The sequence below is a fragment of the Malania oleifera genome, chromosome 10, assembly GCF_029873635.1.
Source record: "Malania oleifera isolate guangnan ecotype guangnan chromosome 10, ASM2987363v1, whole genome shotgun sequence".
Classification (NCBI taxonomy): Eukaryota; Viridiplantae; Streptophyta; class Magnoliopsida; order Santalales; family Ximeniaceae; genus Malania; species Malania oleifera.
The window spans coordinates 15147735-15162759 of record NC_080426.1 but is presented as its reverse complement, the minus strand read 5'-3'; the positions used below and the strand labels follow the sequence as shown (position 1 = coordinate 15162759).

At 36.4% G+C, this 15025-nt stretch overlaps 1 protein-coding gene across 2 annotated transcripts; it reads left to right on the top strand.

Annotated features, from left to right (window-relative positions):
• The first annotated feature begins 8619 nt into the window (after positions 1-8619).
• On the top strand, positions 8620-15005 carry LOC131165384 (E3 ubiquitin-protein ligase WAV3-like). 2 transcript variants are annotated; one of them, XM_058123124.1, is made up of 3 exons: positions 8620-9296; positions 11512-13869; positions 14662-15005. In XM_058123124.1, exons 1-2 carry the CDS (start codon positions 9060-9062, stop codon positions 13462-13464), a joined length of 2190 nt encoding a protein of 729 aa, XP_057979107.1. In that variant the 5' UTR covers positions 8620-9059; the 3' UTR covers positions 13465-13869; positions 14662-15005. The 2 variants fall into 2 exon arrangements, with proteins under 2 accessions (XP_057979107.1, XP_057979106.1); XM_058123123.1 differs by having other exon boundaries at positions 11512-14472.
• The last annotated feature ends 20 nt before the right edge of the window (positions 15006-15025 follow it).

Below are 15025 nucleotides of genomic sequence, written 5' to 3'. Positions count from 1 at the left end.
TTAAATACTATTTAAATATTTTTTAGGGCCATAATTTTCAAATTAATAGTTATACCCGCAAATTTAGCTAATTTGCCAAATTTCTCAAATCTCACTCTCGCTTTGGAGTGGGACCTAGAAAATCTCAATTGAAAAATTACCTATGCCAAAATGACGACAACGGCGACTAAGACCCCGTGGTGGTGTCTAATCGTCGATTTAACAATATATTTACAGAGAAATTGAGAAAATGGGAAAAAGTTACATTTCCCCAGGAGTAGGGCCTAAGTCATTCTCATGACAAATTTGTTCCAGTAGAAATGTCGGCAGTGGAGTCAGGAATCCAACGACACTTTCCATTTCCCGATCCGCTGCAAATCCGCCAAGAAATTGAGAAAATAAGAGAGACGGAGACGGAGACGGAGGTGGAGCGCGCTGCAGGCAGGAAGCAATTTGCAGAGAGGGGGGGAGGAGCGTGAATCTCTGTACTTCTTCTTCTTCTTCTTCTTCTTTCGGTTACTTATATATATATATATATATATATATATATATATTTCTTATTTCAATTAGTTTTTTTTTTATAAAAAAATCCAATGTAAAAATGTTTAATTTAATAACTAATTGTTTAATTTATCTTAATTTAATTTAATTTCTTTAATTTTAATTTTTTCTTCTTCTTTTTCCCACGCAATTCCTTTTATTTATTTATCTGTTATTTTATTTATTATATTTTTTCCCAAATTATTTTAATTCTTTTAAATTTTCGGATCTTTATATTCTTCCCTCCTTATGGAATTTTGTCCCCGAAATTTGTTACCCGATCTTTCATTCCCATAATTCTACGATTTATCATATCCCATACCATAATCTCAATAACACCATTATATACTTTAAATCCAATACACATCCAAATTCTCCATATAAGAACCAACCTCACGACTAGGAAACATCACCGTCGATGGATTTTCCGTAATTTTTTAAAACCGTCGATGGTTTCTTTCTTGTGCAAACTAAAATTTGAACCTAAAACTTTTAAAATAAAAGTTTTAGGTTTTTTAATCTTAAAGAAAAAAAAGACAATATAAATATATTTAATAACCAAAAGAGAAAGTACTTCATAATAGGCCGGCAAGGACAATTATGAATCCATATTCATATTATTTATAAAGCTACAAAAAAAAATGTCCAAATCAATTTATCAAAATAAAGAAAAAAATATTTTTAAAGATCTATAAATTTGAAAAAAAAATATTATGTGTACATATTAGGACCGTAAAATTAAGAAGATTGCATTAATATTGTTGGTGAATTTCAAATTCTATTATAATAAACCAAGTTATAGTATAAAAGAGGGAGATAGGAAAGGCAGATAATGAGAAAGTGGGGAGCAGAGCAAAGGAAAATTCAAAGGAAAAATGATGGGAAGACTGAAGAGGAGGCGGAGGGGTTGACATTTGAAAATGACCAAGGCAGGGAGGCAGGCTCCTCATCAACACGTGTGCAGGAATAGTGACGATGTGCACGTGTGGGGTGTAGATAAACTTCATGCCCAAAATTCATTCTCACCAAATCCCCACCGCTTTTGACTCATTGCCTTCCACACGCACCTAACTTATTTAAATAATAAATGTTTGGTTGACATATATAAAATGCCCATGCTTAACTTCTTTTCAAAACTAATTAAATTAATTAGTCTTCAATTTGTTCACCATTTTCACTATTTTTTAAGATTCTTTTTTTCTTTCAAAGCATGTCTGGCTCGAAATAGTTTTTAGTACAAGACTTCATTCATGCTAATAATGCATACGGTTTAATTATTGTATATAATTTTTTTCTTGGATCAAGACATAGTTGTGGGTATTTCCATAGTTGTAAAGAAATGAGTCAATTACTCTCACATTGTATTTCATCTATACTATGGTAGTAAGTAAATACTTACCAAATTACTCGTTGTAGCGACCCTAATTAACTTAACATGAAATGTAACATAATAAATGGATAAGTCGACCCAAACCCGTGGGTAACGGGGACACTTGTCAATCACAGCGGAAACTTAAGTAGCAGTAAAATAAAATCTCAATCATTCAACCATAAAACATAATACCAGAATTATTTACTATTTTTCAAAAAGTCAAAATAACACTAAGATCGTAGAACAAAAATCTCATGATCCTAATTCAACGCTTACCCTTATAGTAGGGAAGCTAAACCCACTTAACGGCGGCCCTGACTCGTCGGTCCCTCTGGGTTTCCTGAAAATCATTTAATATTTGGGAGTGAGACACTTTTCAGTAAGGGAAAATAAACTAAATACAGTTGTGTGACAACATGAATATTTAAGGCACTTATACGTATACAGTACATTTCATAACTTTGTAAACATTCATCATATCATACTGGATAATCATATAATTTCATATTTATTAATAAATCATAACATGCATAAAACATCTGTTATAACTGTAATACTGAAAATATACCTAAGATGAATAGCTAGCTGGTGTCATGTATTACCCCCCATAACGAGTTATGCAGCCTGAAGGCGGGACCCGACAATGGTTGGCCGACCGAGTCAAATATATCTGTAAGTACGATGGGCCCACCACACCCTGGTCCGGACTGTCAGGAAGACGTCCACACTTTACTGAAAGTCACATCGACTATTAATCTCCTACCCCCTCATGGGATGGTTGACACTAATCTGATCATAAACATCTGATCTATAAGTTACGGTACCGAGCCCCTAAACTGAACTAAACTGACATCCGAGTTCTTATAACATATAATACATGATATAATAGCGGCCTTGTGCCGATCATTTTCATAAATACGGCATCGCGCCGAAATCATACATAAATATGGTCTCGTGCCGATAACATAAATACGATAGAAATACATGGCCTCGCGCCAGAATCGTTTCAAGTATATACATTCTGAAAATAAATCATTTATCATATATTCATCAAAATCATCACAACATAATTCATCTTTTCATAATACCTGAAAACATGCTGTACTTGTAAAATCTTTCATATCATAATACATTTCACGTAAAATAATATTCATACCACACATGTGCTATTAAAAGTCATACTTCATATTCTAAAATCGTGGTTTTCTAACATCTGATGCATACATACACATTTTAATCATCATAGCAATATTTTCCCAATCGTACATTTCATTCGTAATAAACAAATATAACATATGCTTTTCTGAAAATAGATTTACTCATAATTAATAATAATTTGCATGGAAAATAACTACTTTAGTTTATTCCCTTACCTGGCTACTGAGAAAGTCCCTAAAATATCCTAACCTGACTCCCGAAAGATTTCCTGATCAATACCCTGAAACTTAAAATTTCAAGTATTAAATTTCAGTATTTTCATGCGTACATAATTTCCTATAACTATCGCAAGACCAAATTCGGCTTAAAAAGTCTTACCTCAATTCAGGGATGATTTCCAACTCGCTTTCACCAACAATCCGCTCTGGCAGATTTGGAGAGAACTTCCCCAGGAGCGTTGTGGTGACTTTGGATTGTCGATCCAACGTAAAATTTGGCCCAAAAATGATGTGAGAGAGAGAGAGAGAGAGAGAGCCGAAGAGGAGAGAGAGAGGGCGAAGATTTCTTAAAAATGAAGTTAAAAATCGGATTTTTTTCTATTTATAGGACCAGATTCGTCGATGAGACACGTCACCTCATTGACAAGTCCTTCATTAAATTCGTCGACGAAGCCCTGTATTTGTCGACGAAATTCAGAGCAGTCAAAAACCATGCTCAATATTTTCTCGTCGACGAATCTTTGTATTCGTCGACGAATTTTCTTCTGCACTCGTCGACGAACCCCTATGTTCGTCGACGAATCCAAGCAATCTCTTTAAAATTATTTTATCCCCCAAATGCAATGTCGTCAACAAAGTCTACGACCTCCTTCTGTTTCTATTTCTATTTCTCTCCCTCTTAATTATTCAAATTCCATTTTTATTCGAGTTGTTACACTCGTGATCAGGGCTGGCTCTTCCTTTAGGCGGCTGAGGTGCTCGCCAATTTTTTTTTAATATAATAACATATTTTTGGGGCCATAATTTTTTTTAATTAAATAATGTTAACATTATTTATTATACTCCCTTCCAATACATTGACTTCCCAACTAACAAATAAATAAAACTGTATTTTAAAATGTAAAATAAATGCCATTTAATTCTTTTTTTTTTTTTTAAGTCTCACTGGCTTCCCAACTGACAATTTTATTATATTTCTAACTATCTATTACTCTCATTTCTCTCTCTAGCTTCTCTAAAAAAATATTTCCATCTCTCTCACTCTCATCTCTCGGTCTCTCTATGATTTTTGCTCCGGTTCTTGCGTTCATCATTTTCGAGCCTCCGATTATTTGTAATTTTCATCAACCCTAATTTTGATTTCAATGTTTGTGCATTATTTTTCTATTATTTTCACTCTGAATTTTTTTTTTCTATTTTTCCTTAGATTTTGGAAGCTTTGAGGTTAGAGCGTTGTATTCGGTAAGAATTCGATATCTTTAAAGTCTCGCTCGCTGATCGATTTGCAATAATAATAATAATCACGTTATATTATTTCAATCTATTATTTCTATAGATTTATTAAATTTATTTTTATTTGTTTACATAATTTGTCAATTTATAGTTAGTGTTAATTTTGAAATTTAATTATGTCAACGAGAAAATATGAATCCAGATATGAAAAACGAAAAAAGAAAAAAAAATATTAAACAAAATACTAAGGGTCACTGATTAAATCTCGCCTAGGGGGGCCTGCTTGTGATTATAAGTCTAGTTTTGACGAAGAATCATGTAAACTTCTCATGTTGTGATTATTTAATTAAATTTTTATTTATTATAATTTTATTTTATTTTTTCAATATTTACTATGTGAATGGCACCTCACGTGCATGTCTTTATATATATATATATATGTATGCACATATACTGGAGATACAAAAAGGGTATGTGCCAAACAGGATTATGCAAAGTCCACTACCCAATTGTTTATTAATGTGACAAGCAGCCACTAAGATCTCCCCCACCACCTCTTATGGTGTCTAAAAAATAACACTTTTTTCTTCCAAGAATCATTCAAGTTGAATAAGAAATTTTGCAATTGATAGGGGTGAGATTTTTTTTTTTAGTTGGGTATGCGGTTAATGTGTCTCCCTGTATTTGGGTGTGTATTTTTTTTTTTTTTAATTTTAGTTTGTGTTAGGAAATTGGTTTTTTTTAAAAAAAAAAAATCTATATTTTTCCTAAAATATCCATGTAGGGATTCAACGAGTAATGATGTACTTGCAAAAATATATTTTTTATATTTTTCGTATGTCTAGAAAAATAGTAAGAATTAGGGCAACAATTCTCCATGATTTAGTTAAAGTTTTTTAACCTCCATACAGTATCCTATATTAAGAAACAAACATATGACATGATTTAATAGTTTTTTTTTAATTTAAAATCTTCATATGTCAAGGATACTTTCAAGTCAAATAAAGAATTTTAAAAAATTTCATTGTATGGAAATATTTTTTATATCATCAACTAAACGCCCCTTAAGCCCCCGGACAATGGCTCAGGTGGCAAGGGCGGGCTTGGGATGGGTCACTTGCTGATTTAAGTCCCAGGTTCGATTCTTGGCCCAGCGAGCAAATCCTATATTTATCCCTGCGCAGTGAGAGGGGCCTTGTTGTGTGGACGTGGGAATAGTCTGAGTACCCTAAGTTGCCATCAGAGTGTGCCCGGTCAACGGGAGTATTAGTTGGAGTGTCAAATGGATGAGCTGGGGAAGTCAGGACACCGGACTTAAGAAAAAAAAAACTAAACGCCCCTTAAAAGTAATCAATTCAGTAGAAAAAATAGAAGAAAATTAGCTTGGATGGAGAACTATTGACGCAAGCAAATTAAATAAATTACCATTAAAATGTAAAATGTGAAACATCCTTCATCTAAGGCGAAAAGTAAATTACCATGATTTTGATAGATTATAAAATACTTATCTCATTTCATTTTTAGAATTGAAGTCATTTTAATTTTCAATGTCCCTCAAAGATATTTATTTCATCCTATTGCTCAAAATTCAAAAGTCATGATTCATCTCAATTTTTTCAAACATTATTGTAAACTAATCTTTTTAGGTCATCTAAAATACTAAGTATTTAACTATCCAATGCTCTCCAACTTTACTTTTTTTTTTTTTTCTTAAAAAAAGAAAACCACCCTTCTTATATACAATAGTTCTCGACAAAGTAATATAAGAAAGGTTTGAAAAATCTTGAATACATGAAAGATTAAGGAAATTTAAGATAACATTTTTGAGGCTATACCTCAATTATAATTTTCAAGGAATGGGAGGAATGACAAGAATAAACAATTAATTAGATTTTTCTTTATAATGTTAAAATTAACGATAATCTAAATAGTTGGAGAGTATCAAACAATTAGTTTGAAATTGGGACATGTATTGCCTAGATTTGTGTAATTAATTACACAAATGGGCATTCCGACTCAAACTTTTTTATTGTTTGATTAAATATATATATATATATATAAAATACTGAGATAGGATAGAAAAGATTTGAGTGTTTTGTTGCGTGATAAGGTCAGGCTTGTGAGGCATGCAACTTGGGGTGATTGACGGCTGGTCCAACTCCTTCATGCCCTACCACCTCTCATGCTTTGAAATTTACCATTGATTTCATAATTATGTTTTGTAAAAGGCTTCTCACTTAAATGGGACGAAATCATTTTATAAATTCAATTTTTTATTTTATTTTCAATATATACTCAATACTCGAGAAAAATATGAGTAAAGAGAGGGAAAAGTTGTGAATGAAAAGCAGCGGAGCTAAGTCATCAGGGTGATGGGTACTCCGAGTTAGATTTGTCATCGACCCAAGGTTTTCAAACCATTCGTCCTACTTTCACTGTTTTTTGCTTTTTCGAATACCAAATTAGAGCTATTAAAGATAAGGATTTGAGCAAATGGCCAATTATTTTCGATTAGTAATTTAGTAATGGATTCAAATGCTACTAATAACAGGGAAAGCAAATGAGAAGGGGGAAGAAGCAATTTGACAGACCGCATGCTTTGCTGGTTGAATATATATATATATAGTCGGGCAAAAGTTAAGCATGGAGACATGATGGTACAGCAAGGAAGAACTGAGAGGCGCAGGGCCATCACACGAACACAACCCTATCAAATTATCCATGGGCCTCAAACGGCGCCCGCCCACACGGCCACACTTCATACACTGGCCAATGCAAAATAAATAAGGGGTCAGCTTAATTATGTTTAAACCAAATTAATTAAGTAAATTTGATCAATTTGATTTGATAAAAAATTTATTCGATTCGATTTGATTTTTATTTACATCGAATTTTAGTTTTTAATTTTCGATTTTATTTTTGAGTTAAATTAATAGAATAGTATAAATTAATAATAAATAATTATATATATAATTTTATATTTTAAATATTAAATCTGCTAATTGATTTAACCGAAACTCGGTTCGGTTGGTTTTGAGTTCGATTAACATGAAATTTCAATTCAATTCGGTTCATAAAAATTTTTAACCATAATTTTTTTATCAATTCAATCAATTAACCTCGAACCGATCAAAAGCTTACTCTTAAAAATAAATATCATATGGGACCCTCTCTCTCTCTCTCTCTCTCTCTCTCTCATTTGTTGTGAAGAATGATGATAATATCGCCCCCAGGGCGTGGTTCTATTGGCAGGGCGGATCTTTGGAGTGCCTCTCACGAGATCAGGGCTTTCTCCCCTCCCGGGTTCGATTCCTACCGCTGGACTCCTGAATATTTACCCTCCCTGTGGGTTGTGGGGCCATCAACACAGGGCGTGAGATTAGTCACGGACCGTAAAACGGACGTGGATACCCTGAACGTACCTAAAAAAGAATGATGATAAGATCAATACAGGGCAGCTTTGATCATGATCAACGAGACAGTTAAGAGATGGATTTCATTTTTTGAGGCCCCTTTCAATAATTAATAGTAATATTTGTTATTATTATTTTAGAAAGATTTGTAAAGAACAACACATTGAATTAAGCTTTTAGTCTAGTAGTTGATAGATAGATAATTTGATGTTTGGGACATTTGGTATTTATTATATTTGATTATTTATAGAGACTCATTAGCACCACTATAAATGATTAGTATTTTTCTTAAACTTACTTAACACATTTGACATAGTACTTATATTTATTTATACTATAAATGACCATCAGATATTCTAATGTTAAAAAAATTTGATACATTCTTATTAAGGATTTCGAGTTCGTGAAAATAGATATAAGATTGAAAATTGACTAATTTTTATTATGTAATTCAAGTCCTAATTAATCAAAAAAATTAAATAATAATTCTAAATATGTGTATTTAGATTCCTTCAAACATATGATACAAGTTTTGAATTTGCTCCAAAATGTTAAAGGAAAACATTATTATTATTTGAATAAAAATTGGGCACTTCTTTCTAGTTTAATATTATTATTATTACGAAAGACATTCATTCATCATCCTTTTCCTTTAGTCTTCCGTCATCCCATGATTCAACCAAAACGAGCTTTTATAATGCGCAGCCTCTCACCCTTTTTACCACCCTCGCCTCAACTCAACTCAACTCTCCCCCAAAGGTCAAACTCCTCTGTCCCTCTCCCTCTAATGGCGGCCAAACAGGAACAAGAACTAGGAGAGTAGCCACAGCACTCCTTCTCCGTCTCCCACCCTTCTGCGACTCGGTCGCTTCTTTGACAAACCCTTTACCATTCTTCTCTCCTCCCTACATAAACCTAACCTCCTTCCTCTCCTCTCCCAAATCTCTCGGTTCTCGCCTTCTTTTCCTAAAACCCTCCAACCCTGCTGTTCTTTCTTCTCATATTTGATCTCAGAACCCCCCATCTGAATCTTAGCTATCACTGGGGGGGAAAAAAAGAGCAGCTGAAATTTGGGCATTTCTAGATTTCCTTCTTTCTTTGGGTTTCGAGCAAAAATTGTTGCAGGTTCAGGCTTCCCTCGGCGAAATGGGAAGCAAATGGAGGAAAGCGAAGCTCGCTCTGGGGCTTAATCTCTGCGCTTATGTTCCTCGGACATTAGAGGACCCTCCTCCGGCTATTGCCTCTAGTGAGAGATTATCAGATGTTGCTCTCCTCTCTCAGCGCAATTGGAATCTTGACTCTTCGGGCCCGGGGATGCCGGCGGCGCCGGTGTCGTCTTCGCCCAGCCTCCGATTATCGAAAAGCATGAGCAGATCCTCCAAGGTTTGTTTCTCTTCTCCCTCACTCTCTCTCTCTCTCTCTCTCTCTCTCTCTCCATATTTCTTATCAAAGGCCTTGTGATTTTCCTCAATGAAGTCCTTTGTGAGATGGAGTTCATTATTGGTCCTGCATACAGTTTTTGGATGCTGAGGATGGATTTGAGTCTTAGATTTTTTGTTACTCGGCAACCAAGAACCCCGGAAATTCCAATTAGCATAGCCCAATAAAACTGCTTTGGGTTAGATTAGATGGGGATATGAAACATAAGATCCAATATTCTCTTTTCTTTTTTAGTTTTCTCATGTTTCGACCCCAACCAAACAGAAGAATATCTGCAGTTTGTTCTGTGGTCTATAATTGTTTCTTCAATTTTACTAGTCTCTGCAGAGAACTTCAATTTTTGTTATTGTTTGCTTGGATTTGCATGCTAAGTTGAGGGATTAATTTGTGGGTTTTTTTAGTATGTGTGCGCGTGTACTGAGGAAGAATATAATTGAAGAAGTACTAAATTTATTGTGTGGGCTATAATTATTTTGAACCAACCCTGCAAAGTGGCTGTGAAATTATTGAGCCTTGTCTTTGTTGTCGTGTTGTTTTCTCCCTCTTTGGCTCGTGGGTTTAATACATGTGTCTCTTTCAAAGCCATTGTCGTTTTGCCTTACAAGAGAAAAGAAGGCTGGTGTACCTTTCCTTTCCTCTCGACGGTAAAGTGACTTGTTTGGTGGCCATATGTGTTGACCACTTAATTGCAAGATCTGCCATAGTAAGCCTGATAAAAAAGGAAAGGAAAAGAAAAACCTTAAAGCGGCTCATGATTTCCTTTTCTTGGATGAATGAGTTTTGGAATTTTTGCCCTACTTGTTTTGAAACTTTTGGCTCATTTGTGTCTGTGGATTAGCTTTCGCCTTCAGAAAGTCACTCCCTTGATTTTGCTTTATGTGCCCTATTTACATTGGATTCCAGACATTGACTTATTTTGTAAGCTATGATAAGCTCCCGAGCTAATCTTGTTGCTAATTATTTGGCTTTTTCAATAATCCTACTTTTGAGATTAGCCATAGCAGGCGTGCACACGTGTGCAAATCCTATACGGCTACAGCAAGATCCTATTGAGGGTATAATTGCTTAGAAAGTCAAAAGCGCCTTTCTTAAGCGTAGATCCAGAAACCTGTTATGATGATGCTTATCACATATGCTAGCTGCTAGATCTTAAGCCCAACAGTTGCCCATTTGAGTTGATTTGCCTTTTATGTGCGGATGGGTGTTGTGTGTTCTTAGTTGTGACATATATGCACGTATTGATCTCCACTCAACAGTAATTGTATGTTTAACTTAGACAAGATGCATGGTTCTATTTTAGATGCAACTGTTACCCCCCTGGGATTTGGAGTTGGATTTAAATTCCATAAAACTGAAATCCACCAAACAGTTGCACTATAAAAGCAATACTTTCAAACTCTACAGAATTTATGTCAAAATGAAAGCCGAGATAAATCGTGTCCAATTAAATGCAGCTTAAATATATTCCATCCTAGTACAAATAGTTGAAGATGCTATAACTTTTTTCATAGGTTGACATTGCCTCAGCTACACACACTCCACTTCCCTGCAATTTGTTAAATATTTATCTGATATTCTAATTACAACAAACTACAATAGATTGTGCAAATAAAATTTAGACTTCAGAAGATTTAAAAAAAAAAAAAACAGAATGCATTTTTTTAAAAAATAAAAAATCAGTTCATTTTTCTCGAACATGAAACGCTGGGGTACTTTGAAACCCTTAATGTAGTCAAAATTTATGATTAAAAAATATTTTTAAGTTTCAAATAAAGTTGCTTGATGAGTATTTTATTGATGAGTGAGAACGCTTGGTTGTCTTTTACATATTTTCAGTGATTTGGTGCCTGTAAGTAAATTTGGTCATATATTTAGAATTTGTGTTTATGTTCTTAAGTATTATTTTTTGTAGTTTGGAATTGTTCTGATCTTGTGATTGCATGACTCAATGATTTTTTGCTAGTTTCTTATTATTACACTTTATTAACATGCATAATGATTCTGGTTGAGAGTCTCAGCTGCAAATGCAACTATGAAAAAAGAATAGTTTACATATCATGGTTGAATGTGATTATTGATGATGATTAAGTCCTTAAATTAAGATTATTATTATTTTTTTAATGTTTTTCTCACCTACATTTTCTTTAAAAATTTCCAGAGGACCTGCTCAATATGTTTGGGCACAATGAAACGAGGAGATGGTCATGCCATTTTTACAGCAGAATGCTCTCATTCCTTCCATTTCCACTGCATTGCTTCAAATGTGAAGCATGGAAACCAAATTTGCCCTGTTTGCAGAGCAAAATGGAAAGAAATTCCTTTGCAGAGTCCCACTTTAGACCCTCCTGCTGGTAGAGCAAGAATCAATCCTGTAGATTGGCCCCAAAATAATGCTTTAGTGACTGTCCTCCGCCGATTACCTCCCCCTCGTTCAGATTTCAATCGGAACATCATGCCAACGCATCAAACTCCTGAGCCAGGTGTCTTTGATGATGATGAAAGCTTAGACAAGCCACCTGAATCGACTGAAAGGACATCTTCTGAAAACAATATTGCAAATGACAACCTTGTTAGATCTGTAGAGATGAAAACATATCCAGAAGTTTCAGCCATCACGCGGTCAAATTCTTATGATAACTTTACTGTTCTGGTCCATCTCAAAGCTGCTGCTGCTGCAGCAATTTCATGTCAAAATTCTCTGAGAGACCATCCTAATTTTCCACCTGCATTTCAGAGTCCCCGAGCTCCAGTTGATCTCGTCACAGTGCTTGACATCAGTGGCAGCATGGCAGGTACTAAACTTGCATTGCTGAAGCGAGCCATGGGGTTTGTGATACAGAACCTTGGGTCCAATGACAGGCTGTCAGTCATTGCATTTTCTTCCACTGCTCGCCGCCTCTTTCCTCTCCGTCGAATGTCTGATGTAGGACGGCAGCAGGCATTGCTAGCCGTTAACTCTCTTGTTGCAAATGGTGGGACCAATATTGCCGAAGGCCTTAAAAAGGGCGTCAAGGTTATGGAAGACCGGAGGGAAAAGAATCCGGTTGCCAGTATAATACTGTTGTCTGATGGGCAGGACACTTACACTGTCAATGGTTCTGGTGGTGGCAATCACAACCAACCAAATTATCGTTTGCTCCTTCCTGTGTCTGTTCATGGTGGTGATAATACTGGATTCCAGATTCCAGTGCATGCTTTTGGCTTTGGTGCTGATCATGATGCTTCATCAATGCACTCAATATCAGAAACTTCTGGGGGAACCTTTTCTTTTATTGAGACCGAAGCTGTAATTCAGGATGCTTTTGCACAGTGCATTGGGGGCCTTCTGAGTGTTGTGGTGCAGGAGATGCAAGTTGGGATTGAGTGTGTGCACCCAAGTGTTCGCCTTGGATTGCTAAAAGCAGGAAGTTACCCAAGCCGAGTGATGGTTGATGGGCGCACAGGATTTATTGATGTTGGAGATATGTATGCAGAAGAAGAGAGGGATTTTCTGGTTTCTGTTAATGTTCCAACAGAGTCCTCTAGCAATGAAACATCCTTGCTAAAGGTTAGATGTGTTTACAAGGATCCCTTGACAAAAGAAACAGTCACTGTGGAAAGTGAAGAAGTTAGGATTGAGAGAACTGAAGTAGCTGGGCAAGATGTGTTGTCACTGGAGGTGGACAGACAGCGCAATAGGATTCGAGCTGCGGAGGCAATGGCACAGGCACGAGCTGCTGCTGAGCAGGGTGATCTCACTGGTGCAATTTCTATCCTTGAAAGTTGTCGCAAGTTATTGTCGGAGACATTGTCGGCCAAATCTCAGGACAGGCTTTGTGTTGCACTGGATGCTGAGCTCAAGGAGATGCAAGAGAGGATGGCAAGCAGGCATGTATACGAGGCATCTGGGCGGGCATATATTCTTTCGGGACTGAGCTCACACTCCTGGCAGAGGGCAACGGCAAGAGGTGATTCTATCGATGGTTCAAGCCTAGTACAGGCCTATCAAACCCCTTCAATGGCTGAGATGCTCACTCGGTCCCAAGCTACATTATTGGGTAGCCCATCTGCCCAGAGGCTTGTCCGACCACTATTGTCTCTTTCATCGCAACCAAAACCAAGGCAGTTTTAAGTTTTAGGATTAGGAGTCACTCCAGTGCCCTTTTTGTTTTATTTTGTTTGAGGTGGGGATAAATTGGGGAGATAAGGGGAGAGTTTTGGCTTATATTGATTGTTCATGTTTTATATGAGTAACATGTAAATGAATAAGAATTGGGAAGGGATGCAAAGATATTTGGTGGGGCCCGTAAGAGGAGCAGTAGGCAGGGTCACGAAATTTTTTCCCCATATTTTATCCTGTTTGTGTTGCTGTTGTTGTTGCTGTGGGTTGGTGTACATATTGAGATGATATTTTTGTCGCAGTGAGAAGTGGGCATAAATCTGTAATTGTTGGGATAGTTGGGGTGGAATCATCACCTAATATATGATGATATATACTTGCTCTTGATTCTTTCCAGACTTCTGCTCTTCACTTCAAGTGAGTATTTGTAATTTAATTTGCTCTCTCTCTCTCCCTCTCCCTCTATTTTCAAGCTCAACAGGGGCGAACTCATGCTTAAAATCATGAGAATACTCGAATGATTGCAGATAAATGTACCAAACAGAAAGTTGCGTCTCCTCAAATGAATTATAGGACCTTAAAATTTTAAAACAGGAAGGAAAAGAAAAAAAGCATAGATGGAATTAAATGCCTTTTTTTCCACTAAGTTTCAAGCTTCCAAGCAGAGCCCCAAACAGTAAACCACATACGTACATATGGTGTGTGTGTGTGTTGGTGGTTTTTGTCCGTCCCAAGATATTTTTCTTGCGGGATTAGAATGGTAGTTGGAAGAGGGCGTGGGCTGGTAGCATAACACATAGAGAAAGGAAGTTGCACCCCACATATCCTTCCCCCCCCCCAATCTCTTCCACCTATTTCACCACATTACGTTTTCATTTTTGGCGTTAAACCTCTCTGCGGCTCTGCCCCACAATCTGCAACCGCTTCAAACCCCCCTATGGATCCACCTCCACCGTCTGATGTACAACTACCACCGCCAGGTCAGCCTGATGGAGGACTCAGCCGATCCTTGCGATTATGGTATGATCTTCACATAAACACCACCCCCCCCCCCCCCCCCCCCCCACACACACTCCATTATAGGCTTGCACCACCGTCTCTAGCACACACCCCAAATATTAAAAGAGAAAAATATATGAAGAGGAGCCGGAATATGATACAGGGCAGGGGGTTGTATTCTAATTTTGTATGCTTATTACAAATTTGCAGGCTTTGGTTTCTCTGCTGCTGCGGTTTATTTAGTAGTTGCTGTCCAGGTATGTCCCAGCCAGGGCCATCGCCGCCTCTCTGACAAGTGACAATCCCCAACCTGTGTCGACTAATTTCCTCACTTCCTTCTTTCGTACCAGACCAACACTCGTCAACGTGCAAAGATCAAAAGCCCATTTGAGCGTCTAAAGCTTTCTTACATTTACCTCCACCACATCCTTGTGGGACTGGATGTTTCAACTTATTGTAATTTCGCTTGCAACATTTTTTCCTTTGAAGTTCCTTCTTAATTGTTTTGATAATTTATCATGATGTATTTCAATGATAATTTTCCAGATTCAATATCTTCTAAATTTCAATTGAC

Coding starts and splice junctions, on each gene's coding strand:
- LOC131165384 (XM_058123124.1), top strand. CDS start 9,060: ATGGGAAGCAAATGGAGGAAAGCGAAGCTCGCTCTGGGGCTTAATCTC. Junction 9,297..11,511: donor GCATGAGCAGATCCTCCAAG/GTTTGTTTCTCT, acceptor AAAAATTTCCAG/AGGACCTGCTCAATATGTTT.